Raw genomic sequence first — 21,895 nt, forward strand, 5'->3', positions numbered from 1 at the left:
TGCTGTGGACAAGTTACACAAAGCACAAGACACTATCTTTGCTTTTCAGGAACTTAAAAGGCAGGCCAGTTACTTCTTAGGAGCTAGATGGTGATCAGTAAAATAATAAAATGATTATCTTAGGGAGCTTATTTCAGATATTCCTGTTATAATGTTATGATTTATGGATGCAGAAACTGCCAAAGTCATCATTGAATTGACCAAAATGCAGAGGAGAACAATCCCAGAGTGAATTGAAGGTCTACAGGGAAGCATCATGAACAGAGTAACAATAACACTTGCTCTTCCTCCACTCTATGAAATTCATTATATTTGAAATCAGAAATACTTCCAAGTATGGTGATCCTACTTGAAAAATGGGGTAGAGGCTACTGTGGCTGTTTCTTTTTTAATGGAAGCAAGCATTGAGACTGTTAGATTATTGGAACCCACAGCAAGGGGTGGGGTTAAGATTCTGTCATATTCCTTGCATCTCCTCACTCAAACTAGTCACAATGCCGTCACTTACCTGTGTGTTTGTATGTCACAATCCCTGAGAGGACATCTCTCTGAGAGAATTGATCCACTGTGACTCCAGCTATCTTCACTACCCCATGCTGCGGTCCTTGGGCAATAATAAACATCAGTTTCAAGTCATCACTGTCCACGTCAGTAGCACAAATGTATTCAGAGGTGATGACCACCTCATCGCCCTCTGAGCAAGGCATCATGGGAATGAGGTCAGCCTTTATAATTGGTGGCTCATCATTCACAGGGAATACCTAAGCAGGAAAAAATTCATGTTTTCAAGAAAAAGAAAGCAATGACAAATTGCCCAACTGGTAATCCATAGCTCATAGCTGGAATGACAAGCATTTTCAATCTTCCAGACATATGAAATAATAGCCATGGAATTTGGCCAAGCAGTCTGTATCTTTTAACTTTCCCCATATGAACCGTCTTGCAAGAAATGACCCACATGAGAGACATTTTAGGTAGGAATGGGAGAGTAGTTATGGTTTGGGACCCAAATCTCTCGTTTGTTTTTAGACAGACAAAATATAAATGTAATATAAAGCATCCTTCTCCAAAGCCCCTATCCTCCTTCATTAAATTCACACATATTCTAGAGGAAATCTGGTCCTTGTGGTCTGATGCATTTACATTTACCACATCAAAGTTATTTATATTTCAAATTACTTGGTGATTACAAAGCTTCCCTCTACCCTCAACTTCCTGCCACCCAGGAAGTTCATTTGTACTTAAAATAAGCAGCAGCTGCATTTCAAACATTTTGATTTAAATCTGAAACTTCATAACAGTTAAATCAATGCCAGATTTCAATTTGACAAAATGTTTTTCTCTCACTGTCATGAAAATAAAGCTCTAAGTATAAGGCAAAGAAAAGCAACATGGGACCACACTGAATTTGAAATGAAGGTGGAGAAATCTGAAAAATCTTGTCTTCTAAATGGGAATAAAGGACATTCTTCCTCTCAGTTCACAACCGCAACTTGGTGTGTGCTGCAAGTTTATCAAGTCTGGCCTGTGAATACTCTCAACCCTACATCTCCTTCTCCCATGCTTCAACCAATAGAATCTTTTTAAAATGTAGCTTCCATCAAGTCACTACCCTGGGGGAACCTTCAGCGGCTCCCCAGCATGTCTCCTAGGCTGTCTATAACCTCATCTCATGCTATGGAGTGCCTTTGCCACCTCACTAGATTTTCACCCTCAGACACTGCATTCCTCACATCTCAGGTCTTTACATCATCTTTGCATCCTCTCTCTGCCTCTTGCCTGGTTTGCTTTGCCCCCAGCTCTTTGCTTGGCTATCTCCTCCTTCAGGTTGCGTATGAGTTGCTCAGGGAAAACTTTCTTGAAAACTCAGACTTATTTAGGGACTTCTAATGCTTACTCCCTTTTAGCACCCCGCTTATTTGTCGAACACATCCATATTTTAACTGATTAATTATTTCAGTGACAATCTGTTTAATGTCTGCCTTCATCCCTTGCCTGTAAGCTCTAAAGAACAGGAACTTTATTTGTCTTGTTCATCATGATATCCCAAGCATCTAGCATAAAACCTGGTATATAGAGGATATTTATTAAATATTTATGAAATAAATGAATAAGTGAATGTAACTATGTATGTATGCCCTTCTATTTAAATAGTTGTTAAACTCTACAACAAGTAGAGTTTATTAATTGGACTTGGGTGGTCACTCAACAGATAAACTTGAGGGTTCCCATTAGACTTTTGGGCATGTATTAAAACTTTATTGAGGATTTTTCTTCATTTGTCAAAAGGGGGAAAATAATCATCTCAAACAGACCTTAGGCCAGGGGTATATAGTATAGGAATTCACAAAGCGACATCATGCACATACAGTTATGGCTTCTTCCAAACAACAGAGAGAACTCCAATGATGCTAGCCTAACTGACCAGCTGCTAAATTAATACTTCTAAGTGTTACAGCTCAGAAACAAAAGCAGTAATTTCTATATGGAACCAATTGCTTTTTAAGCTAAGTGTCTGGATTTGAGGTCAGAGAACTTCAATCTTTAAATGGATTGGAAAGAGAAAAAAAACAGTAGCCCATTTCACCAATACGACTTTGTTCTCTATTGCCTGTCCTGAGACATTCAAAGACATAAGCAAGCATCCTCTTGCTTTGGAGTTTATGTGTTTCTGTCCGGGACTCTAAGAGGCTTCCAAACCAGATGCTTTATTTCTATCTGAACCTGGGAGGAAACTTCCTACTCACCTCAATATGTAGAACAAATTCTACTGAATTTGTGCCATCTGTGACCTCGTAGAGTATGTCATCCTGAAGTGTCTCAGATCCATCGTGCTGATACCTATGGGAATGACATTTGTCACTAACCTTGTCTCAAGGCCACTATGAGGGTACACTGAGATGTCTGACACAAGAGCTCTTTTATGGCTTTGGCCATATGTTCAATAAGTAAATAACAAAAAACACAGCATAATCATGAAGTTACATATTTAACTACGCAAGGATATCTAAATGTAAAATTACTCGGCCATGGAAAATGTTTTAGATGCATTTATAATTTATTTCTAAATCAAAAAGCAGCCCTTTAGCTTGCCACTATGACAATGAGAATCAGCTGATTCAGCTCTGTTTACTTACAGAAAACACTAGCTGAGGAGAGGGAGACACTGAGACTAAGCAGTCGACAGGTAAAAGTGAGACACTGTGGATTCTGATGATTCTCCCTCCTCCCCTACTTTTAAAGTTGATTTTGCTGCCTATGCTCTGGATCTATTCGGTTCTCTAAAATTTTGATCTATGAATTATTTACTTCCTCTCTCTGACCATTTTCCCTTTTTCTATTTACTATCTCTCTTCCTCTCAACCTATAAAAATTCCAGACTTAAAAATATTTTTCCTTGGTCTAGCTTTGGCCTATTTGTTTTAATCCTGAGTTTCTTAAAAGAATTGTCTAATCCTAAATTTTTCATTTACTCTCCAGCCCACTGTAGTGACACATGGTAAGTTCTACAAAGTTGTTGAATTGAGCCTAATTTTTAGCTTATCAATGATCTGTTCAAGATACTCAGGAATGGAAATAAGTCTTAGGAAATGAAATTAGAGGTTGCTTTAGAAGCTAGTCACAAATTATTACATATTGCATAATTGCAATCATATGAAAGGCCCAGAATAGGCAAATCTACAGAGAAAGAAAATAGATTAGTAGGTGCCTAGGGTTGGAAGGGGAAGAATAATGAGGGATTGCAGTTAAAGGGTAAGGCGTTTCTTTGGGGTGGGGGGGGTAACAAAAATATTCCAAAAATTGATTATGTCGAGTTGCCCAACTCTATGATTATACTAATGCTACTAAATTATATACTTTAAATGGGTGAACTAGGTATGCATGGCATGTAAATTACATCTCACAAAGTTGTTTTTTTTTTAATTGCAATAAAAATAGTGCGGTATATCGAATATTTATAACATTTACATATGAAAAAATTCTAGGGATAAAAGGTATTTTACTCAGGTCTAATCTCACCCATACTCTGGCTAGGGACTCAGGTTTGGGATTCTATTTCAACAGTGGAGAAAGTCCACCTCCTAACCCCTAGTATCCCTCCCATAAACTGCTTCCTATATTTTATTTTGTCATGCTCCCTAACATTTTCATCAAAAGTAGATTGATATGAGATAATATGACAATCCTAGCTTACCATGTTAAAACCCCTAAAGTAGGTCTAGGCGTACATTTTCAGAGGCCTGACTGTAGATAGAGTCAAACAGAACTTCTTTCAAAACTAGACTCCTCCATGTACTAGCTGAGTGACCTCACTCTTTGTGCCTTAGTTCCTTCAACCGTAATATGAGAATACAACCATCCACTTTGTTTAGTTTGATTGAAGTGAAGATTAAATGGAAAAAAAAATCATTGCAAGTCTCTAGAACAGCGGTCCCCAACCTTTTTGGCAGCAGGGACTCGTGCTCCTCTGAGAATCTAATACCTGATGATCTGAGGTGAAGCTGAGCCAGTGATGCTAGCGCTGAGGAGAGCTGAAAATACAGATGATGCTTCACTTGTTTGTCCGCTGCTCACCTCCTACTATGCAGCCTGGTTCCTAACAGGCCACAGACAGGTACTGGTTTGTGGTCCAGGGGTTGGGGACCCCTGCCCCAGAAGAACGCTTGAAATACATGTGCTGGCACTTTTATTTTTCTATCCATCATTCATCCCCTAGAAAGAATTACTTAAATGGAGCTTTCTAACATATAAGAAAAAGATCTCAGTGAAAAAAAGAGCTGAGATCTCTGGGGCAAAAAAAGGAAACTTTAATGAGGATGAGTAGGGAAAAGAGGTCAAGATATTGGAGAGTATAAATAATGTAACTAAACTGTCAGATGAAATCGATCTTCCTGGCGCAAATCTCAGTTCCTAGTCAACTTCCAAGTGTGGAATTTAGCATTCAATGCCTATTATCTTTTACTGTACTTCATCAAACAGGCCAAAATTCCTATTGATAACTTGAACTTGTGAGAAAATAATCAGTAAGTCAGGCTACCTGACCATTGCTCTTGAGTATCTTGCATTGTTTTATAGATAAGGTTTTTTTACTAGATTTTGTAGAAGTTTCTTACAGAACCATGAAAGACTTTGAGGGAAGGGGAACTACCATGGGGCAGAGATTGTTCTCACTCCAACTGTTACAGAGTCAGCATGCCCTACCGACCCAGCCTTCCCTGCTTGTTTTCCTCCAAAGCCTCTTCCCAGTAGAGTGGAATAAAAATTTATACAAAAGACATTGATCAATGGAATTCTATCCCAGAGTTTCCAGGGTTATGAAAATGGCTTTTCTTAAAGCCAAGTTCAATTATGTAGATTGGTCTTATAGATGATTTCAGTCCCTATTCGTCTAGTTTGACTGTTACCTCTTGTGACAGATGCAGTTTCAGCAAATTTAACACTTATGGTAATAAATTTTTGTTGTTTAAATATCCATAAAGTCATTCCCAGTAGTACAGCAAGTCAGAGAGGAAAAAATGTCTGGAAATCAAAATTTTGTCACTTCTAATATTTGGCTGACCCTTGAAAGTATTAAGTGGCAATGTTTGGTACTTCTGAATGGATTGGACAAATCTTTTTTTCTCTGCCCCACAATTGATCCAGATGAGAGCTAAAGCATGTAAATAAAAAAAGCCAGGAAATGTTCTAACCTAACTTTTAAGGTGTGGAGTTCTCCCCAAGAAAATGTGCCCCCTGCGTTTAGAGGAAATCCATTCAGCTCCAGCCTTCCATGCTGAGGCAGCCTCTGCAGAGTGAGGTAGATGTTGTCCAGTTCAGTATCCACATCAGAAACCAGAACGTGCTCTGTGCTGATGATGCAGTGACCTCCCTCGGACACTCTCAGGGGGTTTGTAAAAACCTAGACAGAAGGAAGAACACATTTAAAGCCTTATTCCCGAGGTATCTCTGAAGAAATTAAATCATTAGAAAAGTTCCAGCATCATCTTTACATGTCCATTAATTTTTCAAGAATATGGTAAAGAGGACAAGTTCATAGGGGAACAATTCAGCTGAAAAGTATTTTTTCACTAAATATTGACGATTTTAAGCATTGATGTATACAAAGAAGCAAGACATCTATAAAACTGAAAGCATCTATATTTCATTTATCCCAGAACCTGTGTAGGAAAAGCAGCAATCAAATTTGTTACTATCAGTGGTACTAAATTCATCATCATGTCCATACCTCCCGTTGCTCGACACACATATACCTTAATTTACATAATGAGTAAAATCTATATCGAATTCCCCTAGAGAAAAGAATCCATCTTTTTTTACAACCTAAAAATTCTAAAAGACTTGGGAAATTGATTGAAGCTTTTCAGTGTCAGTTGTATTTTAGAGATGGAAGTAAAGCAGGGAAATTGAAGATTGGAAATTGAAGAGTCTATAGGAAATAAATTTATTCAAACATTAGGCTTAAATATTAAAGCCATAAAGATATTTTTATAATAGAAACCAACTGCTCAACTGACTAATAATTCATTTGTAAGTAAAAAACAAGTTAGAAGGGTTTGGGATATTTTTACACCACATTGAAAGTTGGCAAAGAAGTGTTCCATTGTCAAATAAGTCTGGAAAACTGTGACACAGAATATCTTCACCGTAGAGATTTATAAGGCACATAAACATATTCAATGCTCTGAGATCCTGCAGTAGAAAATATGTTAACTTTGTTTAACTTAGCATTTCCTCAAATTTGTATTACTACACAGAAGCAAAGCAAGCAGATACAGTTAGGGGACAAATTTATAGGATCTGAGGGCCCCTCACCAATTACCTGGGCTGGGTGTCCTGCCAATGCGAGGACACAGCATTCTCCAAGGAAGCAGCTACTCTCCTCAGAGCAACTGCTGCTCCCAGAAAGGAAAACGTTCCCTGAGGAAAGAGTTGATAAAGAGGATGGGACAGGAATGGGCGACAAAAGGGAAATGAGCAAGGAAAAGTTGAAGCCCCTACTCAGAGCCCTGCTCTATTCTCCTGCCCACCAGGGCACTGCTGCCAGGGCATCCATGGATGTCCAAGGGCAGCCCTCCAGACGGTCAAAATGATGAGACTGACAACTCTAAGACAGCTGCCCTCTAATCTTTAATAAACTACGTCCACCAGCAAAAGAAAACATAAAAGCAAGAGCCTTGTCTCCCTACAACCAACCTCAGCCCCATCCTTCCGTCAGTGCCTTACTCTCATTCTGCAAAACCTATGTTTTCAGTTTGTAGGAGAAAAAAAATAAAGGGAGCTCTTATTTAGAGAGGAATATTATCGTTGAAACAAGGTGCGTGTCTGCAGCTTCGTGTTTTCCTGAGTTGCATCAATATCTCAAGATGCTAATGTTGCAAGGGATACACTTCACTATATTAGATGATTTTTAAATATAATATATTTAAATATAATACATTTAGAGCAACCTTCAAAAAAACAAAAAAATAAGGCTAATTTGGCCCCACTGACTAATCATTAACTTTTCAGTCTCTGCTCAAACCCAGTGCTTGGATTTCTGGGGCTTCAGGTTAACGTGGTGTCAAGATCCCTAGTGGTTATCACTCAGCCCAGCCATGTGGGGGTATTTGACATCAAGGAACTACTCCTGTGACTGATTTCACTGGAACTACTCATTTAATTTTATGTCCACTATCCTCAGTTCTCTAAGGTACTATTCATTTGTCCCACACAATGTAGAAAAAAGACAGAAGCTACTATGCCACTTTAGCTCCAAGTCTCCAAAACTGCTCCATCTACTGAAGGAGGTAACTGTTCACTTCATCCTTTGTAGTTTTCTCCATGGATCATCTTTCTTTAGCAAGAGACTTGGACTGCTTTGAATAAAAGACTATTTTTCCATGATTGTTTTAGAAGCTTTAGCTTCTTTAGATGCTGGGCTATTTCAGACTGCGATCTCATACATAGAAAAGGGTGGTCTGAATAAAATCTAGTCCAATTAACAAATTTTCTAAACTATGTTCTCTACAGAGAATGTGATCTGGTTTCCGATAGGAAAAAATTCAAAGAATATAGTTTAGATTATTTTATGTGAGTTCTTTGGCACATTTTCTACCAAAAATTGCAAGCTCACAGGCCTGAAGGGTCATGCCGGCAATGTAAATGACTGTGCTGGATTGGATGGGGACTTTGGTAACTGGGGAGTATGCCTTGTCCAACTATTGCCATAGGATTTGTGGGCTGAGTGTTGCCAGTTTCCAAATTTTCCATAGAATCCAGAAATCCAGATTTGCTATGAAACTTCCTGATGTTGAAGTGTTGGCTACTCATTATTTAAAAATACTGTTTTTTATTATTGTTATTATTTTTGTTTTTGTTATTGTAAGCCCCTTGGTTCCTCAGGGTGAGATCTCTGCCTACAACCTTGGTCAAGGATAGAGATGGTAAGGAGTGAGCAGGAACGGGAACATCAGTGCTTTCCTGGCTATATTCCAAGTGGCTACCTGGGAAGGGAACCTCTTTCCTTAGGGATGAAACTTATGTAGGTTCTAGTCTCCTCAGGTTCCTAATGGGTGGGTAATCCTACTCTGTCTTTCCACATTTTAGGGGAAAAATGAGCCAAAGAATAGCCACACTAATTAAGTCTAGCACTATGATAGGGAGAAAGTAGGGTATGGAACAAACCCTCAGTATAAACCCCAGCCTCTTAGATGAGACACACAAGGTGACATTGCATTCGTAGTATGGTTTTAATGAGAGACTCCAGCGCTTTAAAGCTTATATAAACATTGGGGAGTAGGAAAAGGTAGAATGAAAGGGCCCATCTTAATTCATTTTAGAAAATTAAAATCTTTTTTAGATTACACAGTAGCATAGTTGGCCTGTGGCGAGAGCAAATAAGCCCTTCTGGTGCTAAGAGACCCATAATTTAATCCCCTTCCCCTATCAACACATGAAACTCAGTAGAAAGGAAAGAGAATATAAAAGAGATTTTGATAAAGCTTTGAAAATAATGCCAGATTTAGCAACTGGAAAAATCTCTCCTTTTAAACAGAAAGTCCCATGGGAGGTGAGGGACTCCCCTCCCCATGTTTTTTTTTTTTTCCCTACAGTTAGCTGGAAAATAAAAAAGTCGTTTAAAATTGCCTGAAGAAAAGTTAGGATTTCCAGTAAGCCTTAAAGTCTTTTTTTTTTTTTTTTTTTTGCTTTCCTTAGGCCCTCCCTTCTTCTCATCCTTCATATCAAACCTTTTACATACCTCAGGAACTTGGTTGTCCACTGGAAGAACTGTGATGTTAAAGCAGATGCCATGCAAAGTGCCGCCATGCTGGTTACTGATGGAAAACGTGAACTGCACGTGTCGTAGATGGGGGCCGATATCATGCAGAGGTGGCATGTAGGCCACTTTCATATAGTTCACAGCATCCTGCAAAGCAAATTGAGATGGGCACATGGGTTCTGATTTGCAAGGATCAGAGTCTTTCAGAGATCTAGGTCCAAGAGAACTGTCATGATAAATGATACCGAACATTTTAAATGTCACCATCATCAATTAGAAGATTCCAAAGAGATCTGTAAGTCATATTTTCTAAAAATCAGGAGAGAAAAGGACAAAGAAATTAACTAAACACATCAAGTGCTTGTAGCCAGCCAACACTGTAAGACAAAGGACTTGAATTTTATTTAACCCATAAGTAGAGCTCATGTGTAAGTTCTACTGCTTTAAGTAGCTGTGGGATATTGGTCAAGCTACTTAGACCTGCTAGCCCTCTTTTTCCTCATCTGAAAATGAATATAATCATAAATGAATAAAATCATACCAGATGGGATTGACATATTCATTTACAACTTCTAACTACAGTGAAACTAAGTATAATTAGCTCCAAACAATGGCTGCTGTCTAAGCACTCATCACTATTATTGTGACCCCTCTTGGGTCTTTGGAGTAGAGTTCACAAGAGTAGGGAGAGGGCTGGTAAGAATTTTGGGAGGTAGAAGATGTTATGGGTTGAATTGTGTCCCTCTAAAAAGCTATGTTGAAGTCCTAAGCCCCAGTACCTCAGAATGTGACTTTATTTGGGATAACGTTGTTGCAGATATAATTAGATCATAGTGGAAAAGGATGAGCCTTTAATCTAATATTACTGGTAACCTTATAATAAGAGAAACAAACAGGAAGAAGATGGCCATGGGATGACAGAGGCAGAGGTTTGAGCGATACATCAACAAACCAAGGAATATCAAAGATTGCCAGCAAACCACCACAAGCTAGGAAGAGGCAAGGCAGGATCCCCTTGCATGGTTTCAGAAAGAGTATGACCCTGCCAACACCTTAATTTCAGTTGTTTTGCCTCCAGAACTATGAGACAATAAATCTCAGTTGTTTTGAGCCACCCAGTTCGTAGTAATTTACTGTGGCAATTCTAGCACACTAATAATAGTAGGATATTAGATAAACAGAATTTGGTGGAATAAAAACATATGTGCTAGGTCCCTAAATCACAGCCCTGCTGCTGGCAAAACAATGCAAAAGTCTGTGTTGAATTACAAGATTTTGAAATCATATTCAGCTTGATCAAGCTTTGTCAAATAGATGTCACATGCTTAATGCAAACGTACAAGCTGAAAGAATAAAGACATCAAGCATTTGTAACAGATGTCAAAAGCCAGCATTCTCAAGGAGCACCACGACTTCTCAGAGGGCACTTCTTTCATGTTTTTCAACATTTTAGCCCAGCGTCCTACCTGCGTGAATGACTTCAGGCCTGGGGCTGCAGGATTTCTGGTTAACTGTGGTATGCTGTCCACCATGAATAATTTCCCAGCATCCAAGTGTCTAAAGAGAAATATAAGAAAACACATCAGCTCATTTTCCAGGTAACACAAAACAAGTCAAATACCCTGAAACCAATTTTTTTAAACTAAAAGAGTTCATCGTGGGAAGAAAAATGTTCCATCTTTATATTCTCTCTCCATGTTAGGGGGGTTCCAGCCTTAAGTCCAATCTCATCAATGCCATTCTAACCATACTACAAAAAGTATGTACAATATTTTCTGCTTTGACGTCATGAAAAAGAATCATTATTCTCATTCTTATAATGCTTCCTCATTATAACATACCTGATATGAGCCTAAAGTATATTCATGCCGGTTTTCTGGATTGGAATCATATAATATGATACCATTTCATAACCTACGATCCCTAAAAATAGTGTTATAAAGACTCAATAAATTTTACTAAATGAAAAAAGAAGCATTATCTTTAGGAAAAGTGATTAAAAACTGTTTTAAGCTCACCTAAGCTGAAGACACTATAAAATGTAAGTCACCGATTAAGACAGCTTTTATAGGGAGGTATAAGTTTGAGATATAGTAAATGCTGAATTAAATTTAAGTTCACGTCTGACCAACAAAGCCATTGAACCATAGCACTATAGTGACACTTCTGACTCTGCAGTCCTAGAATACAACACTACACTAAAATGACATGATGAATTTTCATAGAGATACCTGTGGCTAAAGGAGAAAAATGGAGGAGTTGTTATTGTATAGAGCAGCTCCCTGTCATATGATTCCGTATCTATAAAATGTAGATGTTTCCTAGTTATGTAAGCCACCTCGGTTTCCTTAACAACCAAATTCCGAGATACTCCAGGTGCCTCTTTTGGAAGCTGGTCATTCACTGGAGTGATGTGAATTGTCACCACCTGGAAAGAAATTATCTGTACCATTAATTTGAAATACCAAAAAGACACCAAAGAAAACACCCCCCAAATCACCTAGTCACAGTAATTTTTGATGATTTTTCAAAAACTGTTGATTATAATATATTTCCATTGAAATGATTCAGGAGCTATTAAGAATGTGAGCCAAAAAATGGAACATTCCCCATCCATTTTATATTATATTTTAAGAATGTAATTATCACAGTTACGGTTAACACAGTTGTGAGTGCTTTAAAATTGGTATTTCTACATCTCTCCTCCACCAATAATCCGCGCTTTCTCTACCTTCCTCTACTCAGTCATTGATTCTAGAAATCTTGACGTAACTTTTGGTTCCTCCTTCTGCAGCCATATATAACACGCCTCCAAGTTTCTAATTCTAAAATTCCTATACAATGACCACACTTCACTCCCACCCCAGCTGTCATTCCTCTTGTTAGTGGCCTAAATCCAGCTCTTATAATTTCTTCCTTACTTTATTGCAACAGCTTTCTGTTAGCCCTAACTTCAATAGTTGATCGAGACTTACGTACCCCTAATTCTCTCTCTTTAAAAAATATAAATCAAATCAGGTTATTCATCTCCTCAAAAATTTTAAAAAAACCACCCAGAAAGGATAAAATCGTTCTTTAGCATAGCATCTAAGACTCTGTACAGTTCGTTTTGGATTTTGGGTTTTGTAGTGATTTTTTTTTTTTTTTTTTTTGCCAATATTATGGGTTTAGAAAAAATTTTTTTACATACTTATTGTGATAAAATATAGACATTCTGTTCTTCAACTTTAACTTTTACTCCTTTCAATGTTAATCCCACACTCTAGTTGCACAGAAGGTACTAGATCCTAGTCCTCAAGCATGCCTCTCTGCTCTGGATTATGATGTTTCCCCACCCTTCCCCCCGGCTTTATTGAAATATAACAGACAATTAGTTGATTGTATTTATGTTATACAATTCAATGAGTTTGTTTTTCAGTTATAGTTGGTATACAATAATATACCAATTTCAGTTGTACAGCCTAGTGATCAGAGATCCACATAACTCACAAAGCGATCACCCCACTAAATCTACTACCCTTCTTCCTCCTTAAATATTTATTACATTATTAACCAATCTGGAATGCTTCTCTCTGGCTTTCTCCAGCAACCTGAGATTTTTCTTATCCTTGAAGGCTCTTCTTAAAACTTTGTCCGATTTCTCAGCTAGAATTCCATTGTTCCTGGAGTTTGCTTATCCTTGACAAACATTATTATGTTATTGTCTTGTATTATTAATTAGTAGTTTTCATGTCAGTTTCTTCTAGACTGAAAGTTCCACAGTACGGTGCAAACCACATAGAATTTTGTGGTGAACAGACCATTAAAGTTCTGAGTATACCACTTAATAGTTATGGATCTTGAACAAGTCACTCGACTTTTTTAAATGTTGATTTTCCTGTATGTAATTTAAGCATAACACTGACAACCTCACAGAGTTTTTATGAGGATCAATTATCGCTATGTACATAAAATGTCTGGTGCATACTAAGTGCTCACTAGAAATTACATTCATCTCTGTAGATCTACAACATCCGGCATGGTAGGTAGGAAGCACTTCATTGGTGTTCGCTAACTGAATGAGTTGACATGCCCTGTTTGTAATTTTAAGAATTCTTAAAACCACAGTCACAGGTCTAGATCCTGCTTGAAGGCAGGGACGCTTCGCCAAACAGCTTTTGTCATCATATTTTCTTACGATAATCCATGACTGGTTGTGAGAACGCAATTACTTTCACTCCTGTAATGGTACATTTGCTTGCCATCTTGGTATTCTTACCCTGATTTTGACTTATTCTAATAAATTTAATATTTTAATTATTTTGTTTTAATTTATTTCAATAAATTTAATATGGTCACTGAAGCACAGATCAGCAATGCTAATTTTATCTACCAAACAGTGCTCACAATACTTAATTTGAAAATGAAGAGAATTCCTTTTTAAATGGACGTACAAAGCAAAAATAAAATATAGTTAAGCTTTTACCATGACATAGAAAATACTGGAACATCAGCTTGACCACCTACAAACTGTGCTCCCTGGGGCAAATTACTGAACCCCTCTGAGATCAGTTTTTCTCTCCGTACATTGGGAATAATAACAATGGCTATTACAGTGAAGTGTTGTCAGGATCATATGAGACAGCTGGTAGCACAGTGAGTACTTGGTAGTGGGTGTTCAATAAATTAATTCCCTGTCTCCATCCTTCATTACTTTTACAAAAGTATACAGCAATTTTGCTGCCCCATTATGAAGTATTTCAATAATTAAAAACTAAAGCCAGATATCAAAATAAAAGAACACAATGACAGTCATTTCTCCAGTCTCCTGGAGTCTGTGTCACAATTTTTTTCCCAATTATAGTTTTTTGCTAATCTACAAAGTTAAGAAATTCTCTCTGGGACCTCCCAGCCATAGTGTGAATTAGTGAGGCTCCACTTAATTGAAAAACTGGATTTAATAAGGAAACAATAGTTATTGTGCCTTCAAAGAGACCATTTTCCATGCTAATTTATTCTCCAATGTGTTCTTTGTATAAAAAGAATGTACAAGCATGCTTTTTTATACCCCTGTAGTAATTCTTGGTGGGCACATTTTTCAACATGCTTTATTAGTACCTAAGTTGATATGTCTTTACATATTTATGTATATTTAAACAATTACTGTGTGTGTATATCTGTGGGTGCGAAAAATCCTATTTGAACAAACTCCATAGAGAAATAAAGTGTTTTCATTTTACTAAAATTTGGTTGTAACAAAGACATTATGAAATACCCATTCGCAGACAGTGGAAAACCAGTGCCCAGACCAGTTGCCCAGCTCTTGCTTTCTGGCTTCCCCTACATGCCTCCAGTCTGCTTATGGCTCCAAGCACCCACAAGACAGACATGCAGGGAATCAGATTTTAAGTGCTAAATCGGTATACAAAATGACAAAGCCTAACCTTGATCCTCAGAATCACATTCATAATATGATGTTCCACCAGCTGACATCAGACTTTCTTGTGGATTTGGGTTCCTGATCCTTTTTCTTCCCTGAACTTTGATTCCTGCCTGATTCTCTCTCTTACATTATCCTTTGAGATCACCCAGTATTATTTCTCAGCTAAAGATATACTTCCAATGCTAGTTTTGTCCACCCCACTTTCTAGTCTGACTTCTGATAAATGCTCACACGCTTGGTGCCTGTTCCTTTATTGGGTCACATTCCATGTTCCCTTCCACTTCACCCACAGGCCTTTGTGGCATCTGCTTCCTTTCTTACTCTGTCACTTAGTCCTCTTTCTGCTTCTTCTACCCTTATTATGAGCACTCCGTTTTACTTCTAATGTTGCTCTCTATTGGTTTAAGGTCTCCTGAGGCTTAAGCTCTATAAAGGCCTCTCTTGAGAAGGATAAAGAGGAAAATATTTTTCAAAAACAAATTAAGTGGGTGAGGCTTTATTTGATGACATTAATGACAACCAAGATAGAAAGAGGGAGGAAGTTTCTTGCTGATGCCTTGTTGATGTGCAGGTAGATCTTCCAGTAAAAATATTCAGTCGGGAAGGATGAGAGAAAGTAAAGGGCATTCCTGCTTAACTTCCTTCCTGCTTTAATTAGATTGTCTCTCACCCAAGGACATGCTTAGTTTCTGTCTCTATCAAAGGAAGTGTTCTGGAAGCATCGCCTAAACAATCCTGTGCCTGAGTTTAATTTAATCTTCAGTGACTATGGAAACGTCTGATCACAAAAGCTCCCACCAAGTAACCATCTTATCTAGACTTTTAGTTGAACAACTCAAAGTTACAGATTTTGCTGAATATTTTAAATACATTTTTGTTTTTAGGACATGACTAGATACTTGTCCAAATTGAAGACACAGTCATCAAATAGACTAGATCATCATTTAAGTTTCTTAAAAATTGGACTTTCGACAAAGGTATCAAAGATTTACATCACAAAACTGCTTACCAGCATGCAAATAAAATACTTGTTTTAGTGTAGACACGCTAATTCCTGGAAACTCTGAAGAATAAAGCTTTACACTTATTACCTTCCCATCTCATTTCCTCTACAATTTCTATCAAATGTTTCAGTCTTCTTTCCTCCTAGTTTCAATAAAAGTTGAAAGAACCAGAACTCATGTAGGGACCAACAAGCTGTTTTTGAGATTTCACTACGAATTAGGTATCAAGGTCTGAAGACACAGAGATGACTAATTCAGAATTCTTGTCATCTATGAGCTCACTGTTAATCCAAGGAAACAAATAATGGACTTACATTATAGTGATTTGATATTGGATCATACAAAAGGAATTGCTGACCCAGCCTGGGAGAATTGTAGAATGAGGGCATCAGAGAAAACTTTCTGTAACCGGTGATGTTACAGCTGACAGCAGGTCCATAGACCAGAATGGTCCTAAGCTAAGGCTACCACAAGTCAGAAGAATTGCAGGAGAATTGCAGGAAAATTAATGCTAGATGAATTCTATCAATGAATTTTAATTGTCCACAACTACAAAGATTTCATTGATCTCCTCTATTCTTATGAGATGATGTATGAAGGGTTCTAAGAATAATCTAGTCCTGAGAAGATGAAGTTTGGAACTAAAGCAATGGCAATGGGGTCTTGAAGTAGAGATAGATGAGAGAAATTAATCAAGCAGATTTTATTACTAAGACTTGCTGACTGACTAATTATATAGATAGTAGAGAGAAAAAGGGGATTGATGATTTCAGAGAGTCTTTAGAGTTTTGAAAAAGTTTTGGGAGACACATACTAAATGTCTTGTAGAAACTGTGAGTTTAAATTCTGGTGAGACATACATGCAGAAATGTCAGGTAAAGGTGGCATGCACGAGACTGGGCTGGAGAATATTTAACAGCCAAATAATAGGTGGTAAATTAATTAACACAGAGCAAGTTTATATATTCTCTCTTTCTTTTTCTCTCTCTCAATAAAGAAGATAAAATCAGAAAAAAATGTAATTATGACTTCTTTAGAATCCCATCCATAATAGGAAACAAACTTATAACTGGATCTACAGCATTTAATCTGACTTATTTGCCAAGATTTTGGAACAGTTTTGTTTCAATTAAGTTTTTATTTCTGTGGTCCTTAATATAAAGGGATCTGACATCTATATCTGATCTATAAATCTGATATAAATATAAAAAATATGATCTATGTAATAAATAATAGAAGGAAAGAAAAAAGAAGTTGAGCTTTCTATTCTTAAAAGGGCATAAAATCTGTTAAAAATGATATGGTATTCTAGTCAGAAACATAGGTCAGTTTGAGCTGATACAACAAAAGATTGAGAAATAAATCCTATTAATAGTTGCTATTTGGAATAATCAAATCAATTAAGGTCTCAAGCAAAAATGTAATCTAGAAGTGAAATATAATATATGATGAAGAGAGGATGTGGTTATTGGTAAAGGAGTTTATTTGTTATTCAATAAGGAGATGAACTGAGAATTTTTCTCATTCACTCTCCAATGCCTCATAGCAGAAGTCACAAATTTCCTTCAGTTTCTAGGCTATTCAACATCATGATTCCTGATCATCCTCTTTTGTTACCTTCATCTTAGCAAACAGATGAATGGTTCAATCATCTATGCACTGGCTAATGTGAGTAACCATGATATTATGAGAAGACATGATATAACCAATAGAGACACATGCTTTAAATAGTCATTTTAGAAATGGTTCAAGATTTGCTTAGATCTCTACACAGGCTACTTTCCAAGGTAATAGATATAAAACACCTAACAACTAGAAATATATATACTTGGTGATCACTTGTTTTCACCTGTCTTTTTCCACCCTACTACCAATCACCCTTTCTTTGCAAGAAGTCTACCCTTTTGTAGATGTTCAGACCCTACATTAATTCCATTTTCTGTAATTTCTATTTCTGCATTCTATATATTTAAATACTATCCTTGAGTGGCAGTAAAACTCTTCGTTCTTCAAAAGCAAGAATAAATAGTAGATAATTTATTTTTTGAGTACTTACCATGTGCCAGAAAGTTCTCAGTACTTTATATGTATTTTCTCACTTATCCTCACAATCACTCTATAAGGAAGTTGTATTAGTCCCTGTTTTTCAGAGGACGAAACTGAGGCACAGATAAACCAGTTAGTGTCAAGGACAGGAGAGAAACATAGGCAGTCTAATTCCAGAGGCTATATTTTAGCCACTACACATACAATGTCAGTGTTTTCTTGAGCGCTTTATGGCCAGCCAATTCTGTGAGGTGTTCTGTACAAAACAGCCCTATGGATATTTATCCAAAGAAAACCAAAACAATAATTCGTAAAGATCTATACACTCCAATATTAACGGCAGTGCAATTTACACAATGTGGAAGCAACCTAAATGTCCATCAACAGATGACTGGATAAAGAAATTATGGTTCATACATACAATGGAATATTACTCAGCCATTAAAAAAAAAAAATGAAATCCTACCATTTGTAACAACATGGATGGAGCTAGAGGTATTATACTGAGTGAAATAAGTCAGAGAAAGATAAATACCACATGATTTCACTTATATGTGGAATCTAAGGAACAAAAAGAACAAACTAATCAAAAACAGACTCACAAATATAGTGGACAATTTGGTGACAGACAGAGGGGAAGGTGGGTTGAGGGGCTGAGAGAATAGGGTGAAGGGTTAAAGAAATACAAATTAGTAGTTGATAGTTGGTCACAGGGATGGGGAGCACGACAGAGAGAATGCAGTTAGCTTTAATATGATGGCTTGGTGGAGGGCCAGAGGAGGAAGGCAGCAATTGGGGGGATCATTTTGTGAACTATATAGATGTCTAACCAATTTACTATATACTTGAAACTAATTTAAATAAATAAATTTAAAAAAAAAACAGCCCCATGGTTAAACAACCTTGGAAATGTCACATAGAAATTTTTAAAACTGTTTAGAAAAGTAAGTGGTAGAGAAGTGATGTTGCAAAAAAATTAATTTAATTTTGCTTAATCCATTGCTTCTCAAACTTTGAACCTTGAAACCTGTAATACCTCCCATAACTGATATCTGCGGACGAAATTTTGGAGAAGTGTTTAGAGCTGGCCTCTTACCTGTGGCACTGAGAGATTTGGAGGTTCGTGGCTATCTGCCAAGACAAATTCAAAAGAATCTTCAAAGATTTCTCCACCAAAGTGACGATAGTAAACGATGCCATTAAATAGATCTCTCTGAAGGAAGCCATGGACAGGGTAGCCTATTGGGCCCACAAAACACCAAATACTTTTGTAACCATCTGCCAGGTGTTGGGTGTAAAGATATGGGACTTATTTCCAAGACTTCCCTGCCTAGTATGTTGTATAGACCCAAGAAACTTTTGCTAAAAGCTTTTTATCAAAGCTTATAAATTATAAAGCAGAAAAATTGAAATTGCTACACCTGTTTTAAAAGAGAATTTAGCATTAGAAAAATATTTCAAAGAAACATAATCTTGAGGAACACTAAGTATTTGATCCCTATTTTGTTACTCCTGACTACTTTAAGAATTAGTTATGAAGTTATTCTAACAAAATATAAGCAAATGTTATCCATGCCATTACTTTATCAATACTAGATAGGCCAACCATCTCTCTTCATACTTATTTGTCCTATCACTGTGCTTGGCAGACTTCATTTTTCATAGCATAATGGTTACCTTCAGATCCAGCTTTCTGGAACTTTCTAGAGGCCCATCCTTGGATAGATGATTCCCATCTATAAAATGGGAATACTAATTGTACCACCTCATAAACTTGATGTCCACCTTTGTACAAATTCTGACACAAATGATCCAAACTGCCCAGAACTTACCTATCAGTCCTGGCCCTGGCTTCTTCATGATCTCTCCAGCCTGAGGAGGTTTTGTAATATTAAAGAAGATGTAGTCATCACTGGAGTCCATGTCTGACGCTCTCAGCATGGAACTCTGGATCAATATGGTCTGTCCCTCCTCCAGTTCAATCACAACATTGTTTATGAGGAATGGAGGACTGTCATCTTTGGGCAAGATGTTGATGGGAAACTTATGGCGGATGCTATGATGGCCATCGAATATCCTGAATACCACGAAGTCTTTGGTGGAGTCACTGTCATCATGATGATAGCGAACAACTCCAGCCTGGAGGTCAGTCGCAGTGAAGAGAAATCCTTTCCCCCCTGATGAAGAGAGCAGAGGTGGCACTGGTTGAATGAGGAGGTGCAAAGGCAACACCTGTAGTGAAAGCAGCACTAGATAAGACAGCATTAAGGAAAGTGGTACCGCTGATACTTTCCTTGCCTGGAAAAACAACAGATTGTTTAGTGGGCTCTGGGCCTCCACAGATCTGGTTTTGAACACTGGCTGTAACACTCAGTAGCTGTGCAGGCTTGGGCAAGATATTTAATTTTTTGAGACTCATCTACAAAACAGGAACAAAATCTACCTCCTATTCCCTAGTATAGATGAGAGAACTTAAACAATAGTAAGCCTATAATAAATGTTAATTATTCTTTAACTTATTGTTATCATCCTAGGTGGCAGCACTTCTAGAGGTGTGATCTCAAACCAGCATCATCAGCATTATCTAGGAAATCATTAGAAATGCAAGTTCTCAGGCACAACTCCAGACCTAATGAATCAGAAATTCTGGAGGCGGGGTCTAGCAATAGGTGTTTTCTCAAGACCTCCAAGAGAGTTTAATGTATGCTAAACTTTGAGACTCACTGGATTATTGGCCAAGAGCTAGAGCTGTGGTATCAACTGGCCCAGGTTCAAATCCTGGTTCTGCCACTTTCTAGGCTCATGTCCTTAGAAACATTGACTTCTCTAAGTCTCAGTTTCCCCATTTCAAACATAGGAATAATGATAGTACCTCACTTCATAAAGTTGATATAAGATAAAGCACATAGAATTCTTTGTCCCTTATCTGATACAAAGTAAATGCTTAACAAATATTAGTGCTATTTTCTTCCTCCTCTAAGACCAGAACATCATTGTCTTATGGGCTACTGCTCTACATTTTATTTCATAGTATTAATAAACACTGCTTCGCTCTGCATAACTATTATAATTCTTGATGGCAGTGCTTCGTTACTCTCCCCACATCACTGAAATAATGCTTAAACACTAGTATAATGGACATTACAAGCTACTTGCTCAATAGCCACTTTCTGCTTCTTTCTTAGTAGCAAAATCCTAGTTCTATTTGGAATGTCAATACAGCCATTTTAAAAAATCGTGTCCCTGGACTCCATTGCACATAGGGGTAGTATATAAGTTGGTAAAAGTCATCGTATCAGACTCCTGGGACAAGTTATTAAAGAGAGCAAACTTAGATAACATAACTTTTTCATTTTCTTCCTTCCTTGAATGCAGACCTGAAACCTAGAGGCAAAGGCACCATCTTTTTACCACCGACAGAGCAGAAAAGAGCTTCTGGCATCATGGATATGGAACACTTATCTTTGGACAATCTGTCACATGAAGAAAATAATGAATTTTTAAGCCACTGTAGTTGGGTCTCCCTTACATGCAGCTGAACCTCCACACTAACTGTTATGCCCATGCATAAACTGACCTCATACCGTCTTGGGATTAGACAAGAGACTTTATAATTTTATTTATTTTATTTTTGATTTCAGAATTCCTTAATCACAAACAATGAAAAATAAGAACTCTCTTTCTGTTTTATAATTAGGCAAACTAAGAGGATAATTGAATTAAATTGTCTGAGCTCATTATAAGGAATGAATGATATTATCATAAAGTATGGCTATTATTTTTATTAGGCCCATTAACCTTAACTATCATCCTTATAATTATAATTATAAAACCATTTCTTTTAAACTATGGTAACTGCTACTAAAATCATAATAACAAAATGATTACCAAAGTATTAAAAAACATGTTTTTCTGTTTTTCCGTACATTTCTCTGAAGCAGAGAAATGAGAGGGAAATATTTTGTCTCCCAACTAAGATAAGATAATCAGTGAAGGAATATATTTAGAAGGAGCTCTATAAGACACCTCAGTTTTAAATAAGCCAAGCATAAATGATCATCCATTGATGTGAGCACTCTAACATAAGAGCCGATGGTTTAAAGATCTCCAGATTTTTGGAATCTGATAATTTGTTTAGAAGTGGGGCTCAAGAGACAGTACATA

The 21,895-nt window shown here is 37.2% G+C and overlaps 1 protein-coding gene across 1 annotated transcript in view; it reads right to left on the reverse strand.

Annotated features, from left to right (window-relative positions):
• The window catches only part of FREM1 (FRAS1 related extracellular matrix 1), a 117,185-nt gene that overhangs the window by 74,844 nt on the left and 20,446 nt on the right, over positions 1-21,895 (reverse strand). The window contains exons 8-15 of the mRNA XM_011365358.2: positions 19,564-19,908; positions 18,828-18,970; positions 11,491-11,687; positions 10,726-10,816; positions 9,239-9,406; positions 5,691-5,899; positions 2,748-2,841; positions 509-761 (exon numbers count right to left, since the gene is read on the reverse strand). Coding sequence (XP_011363660.1) covers positions 509-761; positions 2,748-2,841; positions 5,691-5,899; positions 9,239-9,406; positions 10,726-10,816; positions 11,491-11,687; positions 18,828-18,970; positions 19,564-19,908 — 1,500 coding nt within the window. The remainder of the gene's footprint in view (positions 1-508; positions 762-2,747; positions 2,842-5,690; positions 5,900-9,238; positions 9,407-10,725; positions 10,817-11,490; positions 11,688-18,827; positions 18,971-19,563; positions 19,909-21,895) is intronic.

This window comes from Pteropus vampyrus, unplaced genomic scaffold (genome assembly GCF_000151845.1).
Source record: "Pteropus vampyrus isolate Shadow unplaced genomic scaffold, Pvam_2.0 Scaffold109, whole genome shotgun sequence".
Classification (NCBI taxonomy): Eukaryota; Metazoa; Chordata; class Mammalia; order Chiroptera; family Pteropodidae; genus Pteropus; species Pteropus vampyrus.